Source organism: Passer montanus, unplaced genomic scaffold (genome assembly GCF_014805655.1).
Source record: "Passer montanus isolate IOZ18808 unplaced genomic scaffold, ASM1480565v1 scaffold8, whole genome shotgun sequence".
Lineage (NCBI taxonomy): Eukaryota > Metazoa > Chordata > Aves > Passeriformes > Passeridae > Passer > Passer montanus.
The window spans coordinates 10,233,185-10,256,268 of NW_024373256.1; the positions used below are offsets into that span (position 1 = coordinate 10,233,185).

The 23,084-nt window shown below is 41.9% G+C and overlaps 2 protein-coding genes across 12 annotated transcripts in view; one reads left to right on the forward strand and one right to left on the reverse strand.

Moving 5' to 3' along the window:
• Positions 1–13,610, reverse strand: part of CLEC16A (C-type lectin domain containing 16A) — a 60,578-nt gene extending 46,968 nt beyond the window's left edge. For 7 of the 11 annotated variants that reach the window (XR_005630179.1, XR_005630178.1, XR_005630180.1 and 4 more), the window contains exons 1-9: positions 13,414–13,610; positions 7,239–7,367; positions 6,519–6,652; positions 5,655–5,803; positions 4,892–4,997; positions 3,391–3,396; positions 2,929–3,052; positions 1,857–2,031; positions 851–904 (exon numbers count right to left, since the gene is read on the reverse strand). Coding sequence is in view for 8 of the 11 variants with exons in the window: in XM_039731972.1 (XP_039587906.1) it covers positions 851–904; positions 1,857–2,031; positions 2,929–3,052; positions 3,391–3,396; positions 4,892–4,997; positions 5,655–5,803; positions 6,519–6,652; positions 7,239–7,367; positions 13,414–13,493 (957 nt within the window). In the remaining 3 variants the exon portion in view is untranslated. Of the gene's footprint in view, positions 1–850; positions 905–1,856; positions 2,032–2,928; positions 3,053–3,390; positions 3,397–4,866; positions 4,998–5,654; positions 5,804–6,518; positions 6,653–7,238; positions 7,368–13,413 lie in introns of those variants that run through there. The other 4 variants (XM_039731980.1, XM_039731973.1, XM_039731977.1 and 1 more) reach the window with 3 other exon arrangements.
• Positions 13,611–14,800: 1,190 nt separating this feature from the next.
• Positions 14,801–22,872, forward strand: DEXI (Dexi homolog). The gene is made up of 2 exons (XM_039732349.1): positions 14,801–15,323; positions 22,218–22,872. The coding sequence occupies exon 1, from the start codon at positions 14,838–14,840 to the stop codon at positions 15,117–15,119; it is 282 nt and encodes a 93-aa protein (XP_039588283.1). The 5' UTR covers positions 14,801–14,837; the 3' UTR covers positions 15,120–15,323; positions 22,218–22,872.
• Positions 22,873–23,084: the final 212 nt, after the last annotated feature.

Consider the following 23,084-nt stretch of genomic DNA (forward strand, 5'->3'; position numbering starts at 1 on the left):
TCTAAGATCAAAGAAAAAGAAGTATAAATTCTATGAACACATGTCAAAACTCTTTTCAGACAATACCCAACCCCATACTTCCAGCAAAAAAGATGAAATTATGGGCCAGATCACAATGAGTATTGAAAAATTCTAAGATCAAAGAAAAAGAAGTATAAATTCTATGAACACATGTCAAAACTCTTTTCAGACAATGTAATTAAAAAAAAAATAGTCTCTCAGAAATGCACTGAAGACTACAGGGAGAACAGATGAATTTTCTCTACAACACAATAAAATCTACTGTAAAACTCTTAATTTGAAAATAAGTTCCAGAAGGAAAAGGAGGTGGAACTGATAGAAGCAAGACATAAGTACTAAATTACAGATTTAAGCTATAGGCATAATGAAATTCATATTGTGAGAAAGTGAGATTTTGGTAGTGGTGGTTTTTGGGGTTTGGGTTTTCAAAGAGGAAAATTCAAACCTGAGATTTTCCATAGCTCAAGCAGATTCAAAATGCAATATAGCATCTAGGTACATTTCATCTGCCATTGTACCAAGTTCTGACCCAGCATGTTGCAAGTCTATTACACTTTATTTATCAGGGGGTGTACACAATTTGAAATGCTCTAAAGGTCACCCTGTGCAATGGGATCCACAGAAAAATGACATTAACTCAAATAAGAAGCTACTTTGTTTGCAAAAAATGTTTTACTTCATTTTTCTCAATGGAAACTGAAAAGTTAGAAATTTGTTTTGATGAATTTTCTTTGATGGTTTTCCCAAAATGATGAAAATACACTATTTTATAATCACAAGAGTACTGCAAAATTTGTTCTGAAACAGGACAAATACTTAAAATACTTACTTGAGAAAGAAGATAGAGGGAAACCTGGAGACTTATTTTTGGACGCTCTCCACCCTACAGAAAAAGTTATGAAAAATGCTTACTTATTTATACAAAGAATTTATATGGCTTAATGTTTTATTTAAAATGAAACTTGTTCCACATTCTGCTACAAAGTATTCAGAAAGCATCAAGCTCTTTATCTTTAACATTCACTACTTGTAAATTATTTGAAATGGAGACTCTCCAAATAAGCATATCCCTCACTCTTCCTTGGTTAAAAAAATTGCAATTAGTTACTGTCTCTCATGATCACTTCAGTAACTTAAAACAGGTGAACATCTGAGAAGTACACTCATTTTCACTATGCTACTATTCATTGCAAAAATTCTTCTCACTTAACATTCATTAAAGACTGCTCTGAAAATTAGCTATTCAGATAGAATGAAATATTACCCATAACAGAGAACTGAATGCAGGACCCTGTGCAGGTTTAAAAAAACAGTTTCTATTTCACTAAAAACCTGTTTGTGTGAAACCACCACTTAATTTAAAGGCTATGCTTTAAAAATAAATTCAGCTACATCATGTTAAAACACAGCTTCTCTGCAAATAGAAGAAATGAGTATCAAACCCAAAAATCTGTATTTTCTACCTGGACAGATTTTTAGAACATGGCAGATTTGCTTTTTCTGCTTTTGCCAGAAAACAAGTTAGCTTATCAGAAAAGGAAATCACACATCTCCCAGTGTCACAGAAATTTAAACCCTGTTCCAAATTTGCAGTTCTTCTTGGTCTCCACTACTGTGAGCTTTTAACCACCATGTCACCCAAACCAGCATTTCTTTGGTGAATAAAATTTGATCTGCTGTGCTCTTGAATTCCATTTCAGGCTATTTCCTCTACAGCCACCTTATTTAAGGTGTTTTATGTAAACCACACATCATACACCTACTGCCCAAATCACTTTGCACACTGAAAGCAAGCAGCACCTTTGAGAATTAGCTGTTTGCAGGTATTAGCTCACCTTGTCTTGATTTACTAATGAATACACGTAGAGGGGAAGAAAGAGCCTATTAAGTAGGTGGTCTGTCAGCACATCATTTAAAAATTCACAGTTAATGATAAGGATATCATTCAGGTAATGCAAATGATCAAGATGTTCTGCTACCAGGTCACTCAGTTTGCCCCTATTTCTGTGCCTGAAAAGAGAGCAGAAATAAAAAATTTTATGTGATCAATTGTGCAAATCTTAAATGCTTAGGGAAAAAATTAACATACATCCCTGCCACAGATCACCTGGCTCAGGTAGACTGCCCAAAGCAGATATTTCAGTGAAGTTAACCAATGCAACTGTTAAACAGTTGTCTGTATTTTCTTTAGGATGCACATGCCCAGTTTTTTTCCCAAGTTTTCACAAGACATGTTTTTACAAAGCTTTGCTTCCATTGCCAGTCTTTTCACAAGTCAACTACAAAAATGAGAAGATTTTTTTTTCCAAAAATGAAAGAAGAATTAGGTGTTGTATTTAACACCTACCTCTTCACTTTAGGAAAGCAAGAAACACATGGCCACTCTCAGGTGGGGGTGGCAAGACAAACCAAGAACAACCTGAATCAACAAAGTATTTCTGTAGTTGACAGTGGAATGTTACACTGTCATGTCAGGTCTGACAACTCACAATCAAGTTAATCTTTCTAGTTTAAATCTTTTTCCTAGAATCTTTTCAGAAAGCTCTTCGAATGAGATGACACATAGAAAAACAATGCTAGAAAGACAACGTTTATAAGACTGAGAAGCACAAAATACCTGTTGTGTCTTCTGGATATCTGCTATTTCTAGCAGAACAAAAGAAAGATAAAGAAAAGACTTGTTGCAAACACTAAATTTACTTGTAGGGATATCAGGACAGATCAGACACACAGCACTGTTACCTTAAAGAATCAACTAAAAAACTTTAAAGAGTGAAAAGTCAGGACTGTCTACATGGGAACATATCAAGAAACTAACTTAACTGGACTACTATAGACCAAAAAAGGACACCATTGACATCTGGGAAAAGCATTTGCATTCAATAGGCAGCATTTGTAAAAGCTTACTCTTCATCAGTCTGCACGCAGTTATCCAGCTCTATCACGTGGCTGCCAATAAACCAGACGAGGTTGGAGAAATAAGGAACTGCAGTTTTATCTCGAATGTAATGCAGCATAGGCTGGTTGTCCACTGAAGAGAAATCATTCAAAAGAAAAATCAGTTGCCAATATTTTTTATTGTTTTTTTTAAGAAATACAATAAAATATCTTCTGAATTTGATTACATGCTGGTTTTCCATATGAGTATATACCTGACACAATCTTAAGCATGAAATGGAAATCTATAAAAATGTCACATCAATTCTTATCTGTCTTGAATGAGCCTAATGTTGATATATTTACAGATGTCTGAAAATAAACAAATCTAGTGGAATTCAGCAAGGTTCTTTTAGCACATTATTTATTAAAAAGAAGAGAGAAGCGCAAGAATAAAGCAGTAATGCTGAGAGTCAAGCTAGTTAGACTTACATGACACTGCATTAAGGAACACAGGAATCATCAGTGAAGGAAGGGCAAAAGAAACAGACAACAGTTAACAGGATTAGGAACTGGGATAGTGACATCCTCTAAAAGGGTTTAAAATGCTAAAACACAAAGCATCTAAACTAAAACATATGGGGAAGCAGTTAGAGCAGAATATATGCAAACAGGTAGTCAAAAATATCAATCCTGAACATCTGAGCTCTGCCTTTTCAACTCTATATCACTACAACAGTCAATGAAAATTCTAGAAAAGTAATCTTTTAAAAATAAAAAAACTTAGTTGCATAAACATATCACAAATAGGATATGAAGCCTATAATCTGCTCTTTTGTGTGGGCTCATGTTTGCATTTACAGTTGCTTGAAGTAGAAGGCAAGTACCAAGTGCCCATTTCTCATACTAGAAAAAGTGTTGCAGCCAACACTGTAAAGACCCTATTTGCTATGCAGGCTCTCCAGTCACTTGCAAAGCAAACAGCTCACTGTTTTAAAAAAGACCTCATATGCTTCTATGAAGACTGTCAAACCACTTCTCTTAATTGACAAAGTTGTGTAAATTCAACACTTAATTTAACTTAAAATGGACTAAAGAACAAGAGATCCTGCATGAACATATTGCATAATACATATTACTTTATAGCATGCTGATTTTAGAGGTAGAAGTTCAGAATAAACAATTTTTTACAGAGAACACTGTGAATAGTTTATTAAAAATCTTAAATATCCCAAGAAAAATTTAGGGGGAAGTGACTTTTGGACATTGGGTTTAGAGTAGACATAAAGTAGTGCTAACTTCAAAGTTCAACCAGGTTGCTGAGGTCCCTGCTGAGTTTTGAAGACCTCCAGCAATAGAGATGCCTCAGTTTCTCTGAAAAACTCCTTGCATTGCTCAACTACTCTAACAGTGAAACTTTAGGTTTCTTCTTTATGTCCTACTGGAATGCCCAGCAGAGGAGTTTGAGACTGCAGCCTTCACTGAGCACCCCTGGTAATGGTCCAGCTCCTCTTGAGACTGGAGTGACTGCAGCACCTAACAGTTCTCCAGTCATTGTAATGCACTTCCAGTCCAAAAGGCAGTGATGTTGGTTACTGCTTCATACACTAGAAAGCTCAATCTCATGAGTAAAAGATAATTCATTCTTAAAACACTCTGGTTTTGGGGTTGTTGTTTGTTTACTTTTTAAATACAGTCACATTCTGACCTCTCTTGGAAGGGAAGCTAAAGTTCCTCGTGTATGCCTGACACTTTTGGGGTTTTTCTTTCAACCAGTTTCATTGGTGAGAAAATGCTATTTATTTACAAGTACCTACTGCAGGTTTGGGATAGCTGTCACAAAAGTAAAAAATGCGTAAGTGAAACTTGTCAACATGCTAAGCTTTTCAGTCTCACAAAAAAGAAGAAAACCCTCACAAATAAATAAGTCAGAATTACACTACAATGAAACAAGATTTCTACACATACCTTTTTTAATATATAAAAAGCGTACCTTTGTAGACATTTAAAGTTATAGTCCTAACAGCAATCCTGACCATGCTTTCGGGGTGGTTAAAAAATTTAATAGCTTCAGTGTACAAAGCAAAGTCGTTAGTGTGCTGTAACAAGAGGAAAGAAAATATTTATTCATTGAACATGTAAAGAAGAGGGGTTGGGATTCTGTATAAATTATGTTTTCCCTATATTAACCTGGTATCTTTACCTTCTACTTAAGTAATCAAAATGATTTTACAATGTCCATTCAGCTGCCTTTGTAGCTCTGCATTAAAACGAGCGGTTTTAAGCACCAGAGCTTCCCAGGATAACTGCACACATAGCCAGTGCTTTCATGCCCTCTTCTGGCAGAAAGCAGAGTGCAGAGGAAAAACCCAGTTCAACTTTGCCCTTTGACTCAGCTTTTTGGACTTGGACTAAACCTCTTAGAACCAAGTGATGCAATAGAAAAGATCCTGTTTATGAAAGCACAAGAAAACAAAGCATAAACAAGTTGAACTCTCAAGGAAGCAGACTTTAAAACTACTGAAATTATCCAACAGAACACTAACTTCCAGATTTTTAGTTTATCATAGTTGTAAGAGGACAAAGCCATGCTTGTGCAGAGATCCTCACAAACAAATTCACAACCACTGGTATGGCCATTATAAAAATAAAAGCAAGACATTATGAGACAAGAGACTAAACAGAGTATGTGCCATACTCCTATCAATTTCTAATTCAAGTCCTCTTATCATTATACTGCAACTTTCTTTACTTACCTCATTATAAAAGAAATGTACAGTGTGATTATTGAGTTTCAGGGAAAGAGTTTTCAAAAATGATATGTAATATGCCATGATCTCCTCATCAGAAAAGTCAAATTTGTGGACAATAATAGAATTCACATGGTTATTAGAGAGCAGGTAGTCTGAAAAAAAAATTATTTACACAGGTTAACAAAAAAAATCGCTGTGGTAAGAGGCTGCTATTTAAAGTGACAGCTAGAAAGCAACAACCTGATGCTTGAAGATCACAATTTTGAGCCAAACAGCTCAAATGATGCCTTTGAGCATTAATATAAAGGATCTACTCCCTAGAAAGGTCTTTGCTACCAAGAACAAGAACACTGAGAATATACATTATCTTCCTCAATTCAGGTAGGCTCTGCAGCTAATCACACTTAACTCTCCAAGGCTTGATGATGACTTTCATAACAGTTGTGGAGTATTTCAAATTATTAATTCTCCATCCTCGATGTATTTTGCCAAAAACCCTGAAGGAACCTCCTGTGGCTGACTGCCAGCACCAATGATGTCAGAACAGTTACAGCACAAATTACACACCTGAGTTTCATCACATGACCTCTGGCAGCAAGTGAACATTTCAGATCACAAATAATTTGACTTAAGGAATCCCTTGAAATGTGCTAAATTCTTGTTGTACCAAAAAACCACCGAAAATTTACATTCAAAGGTATTGTGAAATCAGTTTATACCATATTTTTGGTAGTGTTCAATTTAAAAGACTGTTAGTAATTCATATAGTTCTGTCCAGGGGTACTAGGACTAAATTTCATTGAATGAAAGGGAATCCAATCAAATCTAGATCACTTCATCCTAAGCAGTTTGGAAGTGTGTCCTTACACAGGGATGTTTCATGGCTGATGTTCTCAAAAAGGATGTTCAGAGTCTGCAGCAGCTGCACACACACATAACGACCTGACTTCTGCCGCAGGATGTTCAGGAAGAACTCAAACATATTCTTCTCCAAGAAAAAGCTGAAATAAAATAAAGGTGTCATTAAGTCACATGCTGTAAGTAACAGGAACATAATTTGGCTAGGAGCAGGGATGATTCAAGGCAGCTTTGACAAACAGCATGTTTTGCTTTTATGAAGAATTACTTTGCAAAGTTGCATCTGTATAACAAAATAATATCTTTGAAAAAACCTTAAATACTAAACAGGAAGGCTTAAAAATTCAAATTATGCAGGAAAAAAAAGGGTATCAAGTAATCAGGGCCTTTCTTACTGTATTTTTAGTATATTCAGTTTATCAGGCAGCTCTAAATACCACAGCTAGAACTTGTAGTATCTTAGGTACAGACGTACTGAGTAAATCTGGACCCTAAAATAGGCTAGAGTTCATATTTATATCAAAAGAATGGAGAGTCAAACAAAAGCAGTACGTGAAAGGGGCTCTGGAATCCAAACACTTTTTAGAAGCAGCAAATTCCTGCATGACATGAATATGAAATACATCTTAGAGGAGTTAACAGTAACAGTGTACAGAACTCTGTACAACTCCAAGCATTCTTCAAACACAAAAGCAGAGTCTCAGAGAGAATTGGCTCAGGAGTACTCACTCAAACACTGAGCTGTCATTCTGGTCCCCCCAGATCAGGATCTCCGTTATGGAACGAATGGTCTCCACCAGCAGGTTGCGGTTGTGGTCTGTTACTACTGTATTTTTACTCAAAATATGATACATGTACCTAAAAGAGAAAAGAAGTACAAGTGATGTGCTATCCTGCCACTGTCACATGCACCAGGTTTGTCTTTCATCACTGTCCTAATGCAGACACACATATATGCACACACTAAGTCTAATAGTTGTACAATTTTAAAACCCTAAAATTTCCTTCTAACACTGATGCAGAGAGAAAAATAATTGTTAAACAGAGTGACAAAGGAAACAAATATCCCCCAGGCAGGTGAGTTATGAGTGCTTATGCATATGTTAACATAGAACTAGAAACTGTGCAACTGGTCCCAAGGTGCTTCTTCTGAGAATTTCTTTGGAACATGTTGAAGTCAAAGCAGTGATGAGCAAGAGAAATAGAAACAGAAGAAGCAGATAAGCATGCAGGAGCTGATATGGAAAAGTGGCAATGAGGTCCAACCCTTCTCTTGAGTGGCACATGAGTTCAATCCCCTCTCTTGCCTGCAGAGCCCCCTCACAGACTCACATCAATTTTGATGTTTAATATCAGGACTCTTAAAGACTATTCATTCACCTTGGCAAAGCTTCATCAGGTTTCTGGTCCTTTGAGCACTCCCAGAAATCCGTATTTCCCAGAAACACTGATTGGAAAGGGGGTAAAATCCAGCTTTGTCATTTCAAAGGGCAAGAGTTTCAGACTGTCTGGTGAAGTTTAAAAAAGGGTATGTCTATACCACAGGTGAGAGGAAGCTACAGAGAATGCAAGCCCTTTGGGTTTTAAGTCTCAGAAATTCTAACAAAAGCACAAAAACCACCACTGCTTTTCTCCCTCTTTTTTTTTCTTTTATATAGTGATTTTAAAAAAAGGGTAAATATAAGAAAGGTGCACAGTTTTTGAAAATAAATTTTAAAAGAGAGGGAAATTTCATGTCATTGCAGAACTGCACAAGTTTAGATTCCTAAACACAGCTCCTATGTTATTATGCAACACCTCAGCATTTCTGTGCAAATACTCACAAGTGTTTGGAAAGGATGACAGATTTCCCATATTATTAATCTTGCCATAAATAGTGGAGTTAATCAAACTTCCAGGATCTAATTCTGTGAAAATAGCCTGTGTCCTGACCCTGGGGCAGCCTTCATTATTGTTTTGGATTCCATGAGAGTTTGTTCAGTGATTCAGACTAAAATTTTAGGAATCTCATTAACAGAATTTTGCCAAGCTTCTGTAAGGTTCCAAAAAACAGTGCATTTCTAAAAAAAAATTTTGGGGTGTCTGGTTTATGGCTTAAAGTAAGATGTTTAGGCCAAAAAACAGACTTGAAATCACATTTCAAAAAACAGGATTCCCATCAATTTTATCAACTCTAAAAAATGGAATCACTGCCCTGGGCAAGCATGCAGCCAGAGATTAAAATGCCATTTAACTGAATACTCATGTGAGGCTGTTCCAAACAGTTATCAGACTTACAAAGACAAGACAAGACATCACCTAGTTTCAGAACCTTTTGCTTGAACTCAAAATACCTCTCACAAACACACAAGAACTTTAATCATATCTACAATTTATTCAAAATCTGTCAAATTCAGTTTTGGGAGCCTTCTTCAACTGCTGAGCTGCCACTGAGTTGGGCAGAGTTTCCCAGGACTTGCAGCAGTCTGTCCTCACAAGCCATGCAGGGAACAGGTGCAATTTCAGAGAAGCTGATGGCAAAACACTCTGTGCTTCCTGTTCTTGATATTACAATTCTGCTGTGTTGAGCACTGCACAAGGACACAAGAGGTAAACAGCCCTCCGAAGCTTACAGCTCTCACCAACTTGAAACCACATGCTGCCTTCCCTGACGCCCCTAATCAGCAATGTGACAAAGCTGCACCACATTACCAAAGCCATTATCACACATATCTATCACCAGGCAGCCAAAAGGAGGAAAAAGGGAATAGGTGGTTGGGGGGGGGAGAAGTGGAGGGGGAATTGTTTTTTCTTAATCTTTCTCTTCAGTAAAAAAATTCTCTCCCTCTTCATGGTGTTTCCTCCTCTCACTCTTAAATCAACATTCATTTTCAAAGCCAAACCAGTCACTGATCACATTGAAACCACTCCAGGAAAAGTTGATTCTCAGCTGTGTCCTACAGTCACAACTACCTGGTCACTGCTGTACCACAATAGTCATTACAAGCAAGGCAGAGAGCTCCTGGAAATCCTCTTCCACTAATCTGAGGATCACAGGTCAAGATTCCGTCTGTGGGACTGACAGTGGGATGGCTCACAGGAAAGATGGGAGAGCTTAAGGCTGACCACCTGTGAGAATTCCTGGGGTTTCTAAAACACCACACGAAAAAACTTCCCATTAGGGCACTTAATCATCAGGACAGTGAATCAAAAGACAGAGCACAGAGTCAGTCCCTGCTCTGAGGATGCAGCCATTAATGGAGCACGGAACATCTGAAGAGATGGCAATTAGATCAGTTCATTCCACAATAATTTTAACAACTTCCTGAAACAGTTAGTAATTAATACTGTATTACTTCACATATTTTAGACTATTAATTTGAAGTCACAGAGAAATTATTGCATCTGTGAACATGTATTTCTCATTAATAAGTTACAATATACAAACTTGGGATTCAAGTTTACTCCAGCAGTAGAATTTTGGGTATGGGATGCAGTGGGAAGAATAACAATCTATTATTTCATTTTGGGAGCTTATGGAACATAAGTATTACAAGCACACAAAGCAAGAAGCATTTAACAATCAGGAATACATTATCTCCAAATTTATTTACTTAGTAGCAGCATTACTGCAAAATTCCTTCATCTGTTAAGGCACTGATGCACTTAGAGGAAACCTGAGCTACAGCTTCAAGCTATTCCTTTTTATTTCATTTTTTATTTATCCTATTTGCTGGAAAATGCACAAGGAAGCATGCACATACTTGCTTTTCTTTACAGACACATGAAATACCATATTATGAGAACATGATATATCACACAAACTTAATATTTTTGTATTTAGATAAATCCTTAAGGGCTGAGTCTAAATGCTGATTACAGAGGGATCAGATTTGTGCTCCAAAACATGAAACTATCAAAGAGGAGACTTTTGTCATCTCTATATCTGAAGACTGGGTTAAACAAAACCACATCATGCAGGAAGTGCCAAAGCACTCAGTACCATCAGAATCAGTGGGAGATGTTGCCAGCACCTTAACAAACCAAACAAAATTTTGAACATTTTTCTGGTTAGAACCCATGCTCAAAGGGGTAACATAGTAACTCATGAACATTGTCAGTGCATAATAATGACTTTCCTACTTATTACTAACAAAAATACACTAAAGTAGGTAAGAGTTTAAGAAGTCAAGCACTCAAATTTTAAAAGGCCAGACCTGACCATAACAGGCTTGCTCCTCCACACTGCCTGTAATCAGGTAATTGCATACTGTTCTCACAGAGGAAACCTGCTGCATGGCCCTGCCAGTGCCTCAGGAAATGAATCAGCCCCGAGAAAAGCCTTCAAGCACACCTTTATGGACACTGCATGTGACCAAGGCATGGGAAATGTTCAGCACCCCATTTTAATGGCATGGAACCTTTTGTGCAATCACAATGCAATTCAAATACCAAGCACAGAAGCAACCATGGGAAATGTGCAGGACAGTAACAACAGGGCTGTGTAAAATACCATAGAAAAATAGGGGGGGAAAAGTCTGACTTAGAAACAAAGACACACAAAAAGATCAAGATCTCTGAGAAATACCCAGGCAGGGAGTAGCACTGTGTCATCCTTCTCTAGGTCACATTGCAGAACTGGATTAAATTTTAACTGTTTTCACTAGATTATAAACACCTAATAAAAAGTCTCACAATTTTCCTTCAGCCAATCCATTCTCTGGCATGTTTGCAGGAAGACTGAATATCAAAATTTCAAAAGCAAACCTCAAACAAACTACATTAAAGCTGATGAGAAAGAGCCAGCATTTACAGACAAAAAGCAGTAATGCTGCTGGTATCACTGAGCATGTGGATTGTTTACAATTTAGACTAAACTCTACCTTATGCAAGTTTAAAAATAAAAATGTTCCCACAAGGCTAACCCAGACTGATTTCACCCCTGTAACACAGCATAATATACCTTTTACAGGCTGAGCTAACCTGTAATGGCAAGGCAGGTGTCTTGAACTCAGCTTCTTCATATGGAACACAAAAGGGGGCTTTGATGAGTTGAAAAGATGAGAAGGTAAACCGCCCATCAAGTGAGCTTACTGAGACTTTCTTGCATGACCCCAAAACAAAGGCTCACTGACCTTTTCCCTTTTGTTACTTTACCCACTTCAACACTTGGAAAAGACCTAAATTTCACCTTTCCTGTTGGCATCTAGCTAGAAGGTGAAATTCACACAGCCTGGATAAACAAACACTTGAAATATACATAGAAACAGATCAAAGATCTCATCTGTCCTTTACATACGACCATTTCAGATTCATAATTACAGAAATCACATGCAAAAAAGCAAACACACCAAAGCTTGTACTTCAGTAGATAAATACATACTTCAACTCTCTGATAACAAGCCACAACACTTACAGCCCCAGCTTGTACTTCAGTAGATAAATACATCAACTCTCTGATAACAAGCCACAACACTTACAGCCCATTACCCATTGCTACAAATGAGTTGGGTGTTATTTTTCTATTCTCTGTGGCCCCAACAGATCATACGGACACATTTTTCGGAAATGTGAAAGTAAGTCTCAAGTCTCGCTCTTTTTTTCCCCGAAGTTTTTTCAAATTTCATCACACATCAGCATTCTTGCTCTATCTTCAAGTCATGTATCAAAGCCAGACAGAGCTAAAGCTCCACTAATGCTGAGCAGTACACAATAACTACTCCTTGTATGTTCAACAGAACATTCCTATTATTTTCATTTGAGCATGACTTTTCCCTTTTTCCTGTAAAACCAGATTACATTGGCTTGCTAGTCTGACCTACAATGCTTTCAAAATTATTTCTGCAATGCTACTGCCTCATTAGTTTTTGAGGTCTGTGTCTTCAGTACAAAGCATTGCATTTCAGGCAGTCGTGCTCATTTTGAACATTTTTCCAGTTTAGAGACAAGGAACAGAATCCATAAATCATCTTGATAAAGCAACTGCAAGATCCAAATCTTGTACAGGGCATTCTGCTCGTTACTGTCAGAACCCATTCATGCCCTCCTCTTCAGATGACTGAAAACTACTAGGCACTTTTTCTCAATGAGCTACGGAGTCACAGTGATTTCATTTAGAAAGTGCTTCGTCTCTCAATGACCTCTTTTTCTCGTTCAGTCCAAAGAGAAGCTATCAAGGTGGTTCTCATTTTTCTTGCAATAGCGGAACACTTAAAATGCAACAGGGAAATCAAATCTTTTATCCCTTGCCACCCTTCCAACTCTCCAGTGGCAGAACAAGGGAAAAACTATTCCACCTTGGGCAGCCAGCAGTAACACGCGGCTGTGGGGCTCCGAACGCATCCCAGCTCTGAAGCGCAGAGCTCTCCCCCTGCGGAGCGGCTGCGTCCCGCAGCGCCGGGCACATCCCGGCCGTGAGTCACCGCTGCCCGCGGCCGTCCCCGCCCGCACCCGGCACCAGCCCCCCGCACCCGGGAACAAACAGCGCTCTCCCTCACGAGGAATGTGGCACTGCTTGTATTTATCACGCCTCGCACTCTACTCCACCGAAGACTCTGTGGCATTACTAAAAACAAAACAAACACGTATGGCAGCCCGGCGTGTGACATTACATGACGAGCTACGCCTGCCCTGAAGAGCTCCTGGGACGGATGAGCTGGTTTCCGTCAGGCAGACACCCGACACAGAGCCTCCGCCAGCGGGGGCTGCTCCGGGCGCTTTCCCTGGGGAGAGCTGCGGCAAAACGCCCCGCCGAGGGCAGCGAGCGCCGGGGCAGCGTCCTCCGCCCAGCCGCCCTCTCCTCGGCCGGCCCCGCAGCCGGCTCCGACGGAAAGCTGCCCCGAAGCCCGCCCCGAGCAGCTCTGCGCCCCTCCGAGCCCCCTCACGGCGCCGCCACCCTCCGCCCTCACCGCCGCCCCCCGCTCACTTGAGGTGGTCCAAGGAGTGGATGCTGCGGGAGGCCTTCCCGTGCCCGCCGCCCACCCAGCTGCGGGAGCGGCCGAACATGCTGGCGGCGGAAGGCGGCTCCGGCCCGCGGGCCCTACGGCCTCATAGCCCCGCGGGGCGAGCGGCGAGCGGGGACCGGCCCGGAGCCTCGGCGGCGGAACCGGGGCGCGCGGCGCATGCGCGGCGGGGGGCGGGGCCAAGCCCTCACGCGGGCGGGGGGCGGGGCCTGCGCCGGGCGCGCTCTGGGGCCGGCTCGCTCAGAACAACATGAAAATAATCGGAACCCGAACCAGAAAAAAACCAAACCACATTAAACGCGAGAGCGTACGTCCTAAATGTGTTGTAATTTGAGGTAGAATTTGGCCTCTGACATTCCTTGTTCGACTTGCACAACCCGAAGCTGCTCTGTGGGCTCAGCTCCTGTGCTGCAAGACGCAGCGTCAGAAATTCAGCTGCTGGCATTCCCCTTGCTGACGTTCTAGTAAGATTTTGAATCGGTTTAAAAATTAAGGAAGAACGAGGAGAAGGGGACCCTTGACTGTCTTGACCTAGTTTTGGATTTTAATTACTTTTTTGTTTTTGCTTTAGCCAGAGAAATAAACTAAATCTAGGTAAAAGCTGAAGAGTTTGTCAGGCAGTATAAAAAAAGCACCGAGTTTAAAATTCCGCCTTCGGTTACATTTTGGTATGGGTAAAGCCTTGGTCAGCAGAGAAACACCCGCACCGCAGCCGAGGGTGCCGGGCCCGCAGTGCTGCTCCAGGAGGGCCTCGGTCACAGCCGAGGGCGTGGAACACCTCCAGGGGCGAGGGCACAGCCCCGCGCTGCCCCGCTCCGCAGCTGCGGCACAGCTCGGGCAGGCGGCAGCGCGCAGCCGAGGCGGCGCAGCGCGAGCGGCCCCTGTCCCCTGCAGCCGCAGCGGGACCCCAGTGCCGGGGGCGCGGGCCGGGCGGGCAGCGCGGTCCTGCCGCGCAGGCCGGGCTCGCTGGCAGGTCCTCCGAGCCGGCCTCCCAACGCGCCTGCGGACTCCTTCCGCAAAGTTTGCGGGCGGCAGGAGGAGGAGGAGGGAGCCGCGGCGGGACTGCAGTAGCCGGGCTGGAGATGCCGCTGAGCAGCCTCCTGCCAGCGGCGGGGCTGCGGCAGCGCCGCTGAACCCGCGCTGGCCGCCCGCCCGCTCGCCGGGGCGCCTCTTCCTCCGGGACTGAAGGGACCGAGCCGGCCGCTCCGCGCCCCTGCGGGGCTCGCCTCTTCCCGGAGTCCGGATCCGGCTCCTCAGAGATTCTGCCCTTTGCTGCCACCGGGGCTGCGGCGCACAGTGCTGCCCCGCTCCCAGCTCCGCTGCCGCCCGCCCCCCCGCGCCGGCCGGGCGGGTCGGTGCCCGCTGCCCCCGCAGCCCCCACGGCTGCATGACCGCCGCGGTCTCCGCACGTCTGGATTCGGTGGAGTCCTGGGCCTTCCATGCGCTGCTGGTGCTGCCCTATATGTTTTACGTGGGTTTATTCTTTGTCAATGTGCTGATCCTGTACTATGCCTTCCTGATGGAGTACATCGTCCTCAATGTGGGCATCGTTTTCCTGCCCGAGGATATGGACCAGGCTCTGGTGGATCTGGGGATGCTTTCCGACCCTGGCTCCGTGCTCTACGAGACGGACAGCGAGCTGGATGTCTTTGACGGGTACTTGGAGTGACGCCCCAGGGCGCTCCGAAGCGGCTGAGCTCCGGGGCAGGGGCCCGGCGTGCCCGCATGGCCGCGGCTCGGGCACCGCCGCGGCTGCTGCGCAACACCTTCCCTTGCAAACGACACCCGCCCCGCCGGTGCGGGGGCCAGAGGGCCAGCCGGGACCCGCTGCCGCCGGGCAGGCCCGCGGCGGCGCAGAGGGCTCGCCAGGGAAGTAAGTAACGCCTCAGTGTCCGGCCGGGCACGGCGGGCACGGCCCCGGGGCGCGCTCCGCCGCAGCTCCCGGCCCGGGCACAGCGGGCACGGCCCCGGGGCGCGCTCCGCCGCACGCAGCTCCCGGCCCGGGCGAGCCCTGAGGGCAAAGGGCCGGGGCCGCCCCCGGCGCTTCCCCCGCCCCGCAGCGCCCGGCGCCGGCGGGGACAGCGACCCTCTCCCCCGGGACTCATCCTCCGGGCCGCTGCCGCTGTGCTCGGGGGGCTGCCTGTACAGCCGGGCAGCAACTCTGCTGATCCGGTCCTGAAAGCAGCCCTGAATCGAAATGAGCATCCCGGTTAACGTTTATTACAATTCCGAGACCTTCATCGAGCCAGAAATGTTAGTTTGTGTCCTTTAAAACCACTCTCTTGGATAATGACAAACTACCCAGCTCACCATTTTAACTGTAGCACGAGGGTTTTGCTTGTTTTTTTTTTTTTTTAAACTCTGGAAATGTAAGGATTTAGCATTTTAAAACTCTGAAATGCATTTGGGAAGAAAAATCACTATTTCTAGCTAGGACTTTCTGTGCCAAATGTATGTTAATGAAAACATTCACAGTTTAAATTAAAATGTGTTAGCAAATCTGCCAGCAGATTTTTTTAGCAAAATATTGTCTGTAAATCTGAAATCCAGTTCAAGACATATTTATTTTTTTGTTTGAAATGGTGGAAATAGGGAATTCAGTTATAAGGTTACAAGTATAAACTCAGTGACCACACTACACACATTCCAGTTAATATTAAACTATTTTAAGCAGTCTTCTAATTTAACAAACCCAAACAAACCTTTCCTGTAGTTCTGTCCTTCATATAGGTTAAAGTTATCTCCTGAATACTTCCAGTCAGATTCTGTATAAAGCAATATTAGCTGATTTTGGTCAGTAATTTAGAAGGAAAAGTTGGACATTTTTGGTGTTGGAGTAACATTGATTGCACAAACACAGCTGAACAAGGCTTGGCCAAAGGCGTGTGGGAGCCTAAGAGGGAGTGAACAGATTTTGTTGCTGCTGAAGAAATCTCACTGCATATAGTCACTGCAAATGGAAGTGTCTATGCCAGCACTTGGTGGTCCATCCCAAGGAACTGGATGAGAATCACTTCTGCTAGAATAGAAAATGTGGAGCAGAACAATCCTCCCCACAAAACACCATTGACTACTTTTGTGGTTGTCTCCTTTTTCAGCTGGACAAATAATACACATGCTCTGTATTCCAGGGAAGAAATTCCTAAAAATTAATGGGAATTCAAGCAAAATCTTTGTTGCTAAAAACTGTATTGATTTTCTTTCCCAAAAAACCTTTTCCTAAACTCCAAATCTTAGTGTTCCAATGCTATTTAGTAGAGGGATTAAAAATATTTTTTTAAAAATCACTTTTTTTTTTCTGTCTAGAATTTGTCTTGATGAGTTGTGTCTGGTTTTCAGTAAGACCTAAGGAGAGCATCAGACACAATTTTCCTCAGTGGGAAAAAAATGCCTGCTATACAAATACCATTTGATATGAGCACATTCAGTGTAGATTATTTGGCTTCTTAAAATTTTCTTTCTTATTAATAAGATAAGCAGCTCTGGAAACTTCTTGATATTCTAACTATAAAATCGTCCACATGCAGAAACCAAAATGCAGAGGTTTTCTCAAAGCTCAGAAGTAAGGCTCCATTTTTACCCACCAAGAGCTCATGGAGCTCTGCACAGGTGCCAGCTCCAGCCTTGATCTTTCATTTGGAAGCTGTCAAGGTAGATGGTGGTTTCCACTGAGAATCAAATCACAAATCCCAAAAGTTTGATCAATTCTTAGGCAGCAAAAAATTTACTGTTTCATCTATTTATATATTTAATAATACTTACAGACATAGCAACCAGGCCACAAATTGCATAATTACTTAGCTACCAGGCAAAGACACAGCGTTTCCACCATGAGGGATTTGAGTTCATGTCCTGTTCCAGGTTTCTCCACTGCTCTGTGCCTTTCCTCCTCGCCAGTTCTGTAGTAGCAAAGCAGGCAGAAGAGGGCCCTAATTTGGAGCTGTGTTTTCTGCTTTGGGAGCAGCACTAAGGCCCTGAAAGGGAAGATTTAGATTCTTGTGGTGCCTTGCCTGCAGTGACGGAGTTTGGTGTGAGTGTTAACCCCTGCCCTCCTGGCCTGGGAAGGTTTCCCACCCGCCCTGTTCCCTTCACCCAGAAGTGCTGAGGATTCACAAGACACTGCAGGAAGAATGGGTCTGTTTTGGCAGCAGTGATGAAAAATACGTCGGCCCACTCTTTGCATTAAAGAGCAGGGTTCTTCATGTGACTCACCAGTGATTTCTGAGAGCAGCCAGAGAGCTGTGATTATCCTGAGCTGAAACCTTGCAGCGTCCTCCGTGCCTGGGAGAGCGGTGCCTCTCACCCTGCGTGAGTGATGTGTGACAGGAAAACAGAGGGGGCACATCCCAGGAGGCCCTTCTGCACTATGTGGAGAGGCTAATTTAGATGTAAAAATAAAAGAACACATGGATCAGAACAGCTCTGTGCTCTCTGGCAGCAAACCCCTCACTTGAATAAACTCAACAGAAGTAAAATGATGTTGAAGTTTCTGAGCAAAATTGGTGGCAGAGATTGAAGGCAGGCAGATCAGTAAGCAGTTGGAAAATGTTTCCTGGCCTATTCAAATGAAGAAATTAATTTGTGTAAACTGAACAGAATTGGGCTTGTTTGTGTCATCTAGTGTTTTCGTGAGGGTGCCAGGTTATTTACTATGTATTTGAAGCCCCCTGGAATAAGGTCATATGACTATTCTAATAATTCCATAAAATCAGATGTGATTCATCAGAAAGTACTCCTATCAGAAGGAAAATGGGAAAAGTAATCAATAATGAAAACTGACTGAGTAAGAAGACTGAATTTATGTAATCTTGCAGTACATGCTTTACCTGTATTTTTTCATAAGATGAATTGTGATGAAAATCTTCAGTGAGCAGAATCCAGCACTCAAAAACCTGTGACTCAGCACTTCCAATGAATGCCAGCATCTAAATTCTGAATCAAAAAACCCCAACACAGCTTAACTCTCCAGCTCATCAATATAGTGCCAATTAGAACTGCAGGCTCAGTGCCTGTGAGACAGCCACCCCCTGTGCCTCTGTTCTGAAGCAGAGATGTCCTGCAAAGGACAGATCAGAGGAATGATGTCACTAGCACTGTCAGGATTCATTTAAATGTATCAGAATCTACTGCCTGACTTCTTTCTTTTCAGACTTTAAATATTAAAAATAAGAGCAGAGTGGTTTGTTACTTAATTTACCTTGCCATTTTTCACTATTTTTCCCCTTTTGGTAGAGATTGCCAAGGTGATTTGTTGGCTCCATTATACACAGCAGTTGGCTGTTTTATGAGTTACAGTAGCAACAGGATTAAGAGCATTTGCTATGATTTTTAGAACCATGTTTTGAATTTTTAGCTGTTACTAAAATTAATAGAAGTCTAATGTTCAAACTCACCTGAGAGCTCTGCTTTAAAGAAATACTTAACAGGAATTCCATTCTAGATGGAAGGAAGACAAAATCATGGTTAACTGTTCAGCTGTCCATACTCATTAACCACAGCCATGGACAGTTCTAAATGATTTTCTACCAAAAGCATTTATTTATATAATGTCGAGAGAGTAAGCAGATTTTTCAAAAAGTTTTCCAAGCAGTGCTGTTAATAATGTGAATTAAAATGAGGCACAGAAATTAGAGAGATGTTCAATTTTTGATAGACATCATTTACACCTGAGTATTGCATGTGTTAAAAGCCTCAGCCACAAGTAACTTTAAAGGATAATTTTTTAAATAATTTTTCATTCTTTTCTATAAAAATCAAGCTTTCTGTAATAAACTTGCTTCAAGAGGTTACTGGTTAATTGGTTAATAGCCAGTTACTACTTTTAAGCTGTCAAAGGAATTAAGAAACAAATCCAATTTAATTCTTCATGTTTGTTTCCTCTGGAGGAGGAACAAAGTGACACTATAGTTCAGCTAATAACTATAAATCCTAAAATAGAAGAAAAGAATAATGTTCTAAATAATGTTTAGAGACATTTAGTCTCTAACTCTTTGCATTTGCCCCTCATAATGATCCTACCTTATAAGTAGTACAACTATCCCAAAGAATTAAATATGCACAAGTGGATAAATCTTTCCAGTTGCTCAGGGAGACTGTCTGACTGTCTTTCTTTTCACAGCTGAATTTTACTACTTCAGCTACAGTTTAGGAAAGGAAAAATAGCTGAATTGTTGGAATGATGCTCTCTGAAGACACAAGCATGTGTCTAATATATGTGATGAAAAGGGCCAGGACAAATAGGAGCCATGTATGGGAGATGATGGTATAATGGAAAATGATGATGTGCACTGAGTGATGGATTGCTGGGGAACCTCCAGGTCGGCTCACAGACTCAAGGCTAGATTCTATTTTGCAGGGTCAGAAAGACCCAAGGGCTGCTCAGGCAGTGGAGCCCAAGTAGGCCACGAGAGCTGAAACACTGCTGCAGAAAGTGAGGAAACAGAAAGCAGACAGTGTCAGGATGTGAAACAGTCGCACCATGTGTCCCTTGCTCCAGCCTGCATTGTGAGGAGCAGCAACTTCAAGGGCAGAATTAACAAAGATATTGTGACTGAGCTGTTAATGCTAGTACAGCCATACTGTTCAGTGCTTGCAGGTATGTTCCAGGCTGTTGAAAGTTCTAGTTCTGAGATCTAAAAAATATTTTAAAATATTGCCTACCTCTTGATTTTCCAGTTTTCTGCAATTTTTGAAGTTTTCTGTTAAAAAATAGGTTCTCATGAAATTTGAAGGACAGATTTCTAATCTGAAAATTAGAAAGGCAGGATTGAATATCCTGGCCAATTGTATAATTTACACCCCATTTAATATCTGCCACAACAAATCACAGTCTTGGACTAGCAGCCCTACAGCAGTGTTTGGAAGTACCATTAGACAGCTTTACCCTTTGCTTTGGAGGCCCAATACGTTTTGCTGTGCTATTTTTAAGTCAGCCTAGAATCTGATCTACAGTGCAGAATACTAACAACCACACTGTACTGTCTGCTGTAGCTGAGGTTTTAGTTCCACTTGGAAAGCAATCAGATAAACATGAAGTGAATAACCTGGTAGAGCTGCTGTTCCCCCTTTTCATGTCCTCATTTTGAGAGAAAGGATTTTGAGCAGATGTGTTCTGTTAGCAGCTACTGTAGCTGACAGACATTTGACAGAAATGCCTCACTGGACACAAAAGTGCTTCTTGTTTCTGACCTAGTATCTGCAGTAAGTGGCACACAGGACCATGGGAAGTGTTGTGGTGAGTCAGACCACCATCTCACAGCCCTGTGTTCCATCTCAGGCAGAGCTCATGTCCCTGGCCAAAATCTGCAGGCTGCTCTCTGTTCTGTCCAAGGCAGAATGCAGGATGTTGGATGGCACGTTGCTGCCCAGCCCTTTAGCAAATGTTTTCCAAACCCACCACCCTTTGCCCCCTCTGTGTTATGAAATCCCTCTGGATTTCCTTCCTATCAGTGCATGATCTGAATATTTGAAAGAGCTTATTTTCTGCAGTCTGGAGGATTTCTCTATTCATCCTCTTCTTTGAGTCACTAATGGTGATGAATAAAAATTGGTCCCTGGTATACTCTGCTACTGAGTTCCTTCCTACCAAGTTTTATTCTTTGCTTCCAATCTTTTAATCTGCTTTCAATCCATAAAAGAACCTTTCCCCTTGTCCTGTGTCAACCTGTTTCCTTTTGGCCTCCTTTAAGACCTGTGTTAATGACACTGTGGCTGTGCCTATCCAAGCTCCTGCAGAACCTGTGACATCAGATTTCATTCTTCATTCAGACTCAGAAAGGGGAAGGAGGGAGGAGCTGTCCATTCAGACACAACACAGAAATGTCCTGAGCTGCAGGCACCGCCTGCTCGTGGTTTTCTGTACCTCAGCTCCTCCTCAACACAGACTCGTGCCCAGTCCCCTCTCAGAGCTGCACCATTCCACACCACACTCATTGGCCATCTGTAAACCACAAGACCAGGTGAATGCTGTCACTAGTGCCCAGCACTTTTGTAATCCACAGCTCTGCTTCTACTTAAAGGAATCTTCTCAGCTTTTATTTACCCCTGATGATTGTAAACAATCACCTCCTAATAGCAGAGTCAGTCAAGGAAAATCAGATAAACTGGGATAAAGCAATATAACAGTAATTTATTCTTGGCAGCAAGACCAAGAGCTTACCCCAAAATGTTATGTAGTTCTGTAACTACTTACCAGTGGATCCAAAATAGTTGGAACAATGCAACTGAAGTGGGACAGAAAGTGACCAAAATCAGAGACTACATCAAACGTAGGCAACACTTAACGAACACAATGATCCAAACAATAAAAACACTCTAATGAATGGTATCTAGTCAAGATAATGAGCCAGTTCAAACATCAGTTTTAATTAATAGGTGTAATGATATGAAATCTGGATAAAGTAGGTTATCCCACTGTGTGTCACAGCTGTTTTTACTCTTAAGAACATCCCCTAGGAATTGATGTGGTGCACTGTGGTTCACAGCTTACTCTCACACCCCTCACACTGGTATCTTATGGCTCTGTTAAAACTCCTAAGGACTGGTGTGCTCTGACATTAACAGAAACTGTGGCATTGATTTTTCTGAAAGGTTGTGCAGGTCTTTACTTCTCAAAGAATTGTTATCCATAGTCACATAAGGGTTTGATTTTTACATTTTTTTTTTCTAATAAGTCAACAACATGGTGCTGTATGTCACATACTCAGTGACTTTTCTGTTCATTTTAGGTATGGAGGGTCACTGTATGTATGTGTTTTCTTTTAAACAGATTCATTAAACGCCTGAAATGGATTATGACCAGGTTAATGGATCAAGTCCTGGAAAGAAACTGTACTCTGAAATGTAGAGATGAAAATAAGGACAAGAGAACCAGAAGAAGAGTTGTCATCAGACCTTGTCAGTTGTGACTTCTCTTCACGGTCTTTGCCTCTTGTGTGTGCACTTACTGCAGTGATTCATGCACCATACTGGGCTTCCATAGGTAATTCTGGGATGGACTAGATGAAAAAATAAGATAAGCTATGTTCCATTGTAACAGAAAATCAAGTTGTTACCCAGATTTGATAAACTTTTGAATGAATACCATGTCACCCAAATGGACACACTCTACATATAGCTTAAGCCAGTTTTACAATCACATGTTGAAAATTCTACCAGCCAGTAGTTCAAAAGCAGTGCTTTCTCAGGGGAAAATGTGCAGGAGTGACTGAAGGAGGTTCTGTTCAGGGAGTATAATGGCAAGAACTGTGCTAGTAAGATATTTTATTTAAAATGAGAGTTTTGAAATAGATCAGAGAGTGAATTTTATATAAGTCAGGTGGATTCATTATTTAACACAGGATACTTTGCAGATTGTTTAAGCTCACGTTGCTATGTACAGATGTGAAAGCAATACAATAAAGACTGTCCTTTTCCATGAAAAAGTAAGCAGTTGTTTTGAAATTGTTCTTCTTCAGTTTGAAAATAAAATAATTGAAATATGCTTTCAAGGAAATTCCAGTTTTCCTGCAGGTACCTGCAAGTAGTTCCAGATTGCTGAGATGGTCAGCAGGTAGGAAATCCTTCTCATGAACAGCTTAAACAAAAATCAGACCTGAACTGAAACATCTGGCACCGTGTGTGGGGGGGAGGGGGA

What these genes read in the sequence shown, in the direction of transcription:
- DEXI (XM_039732349.1), top strand. Translation starts at nt 14,838, where the DNA reads ATGACCGCCGCGGTCTCCGCACGTCTGGATTCGGTGGAGTCCTGGGCC.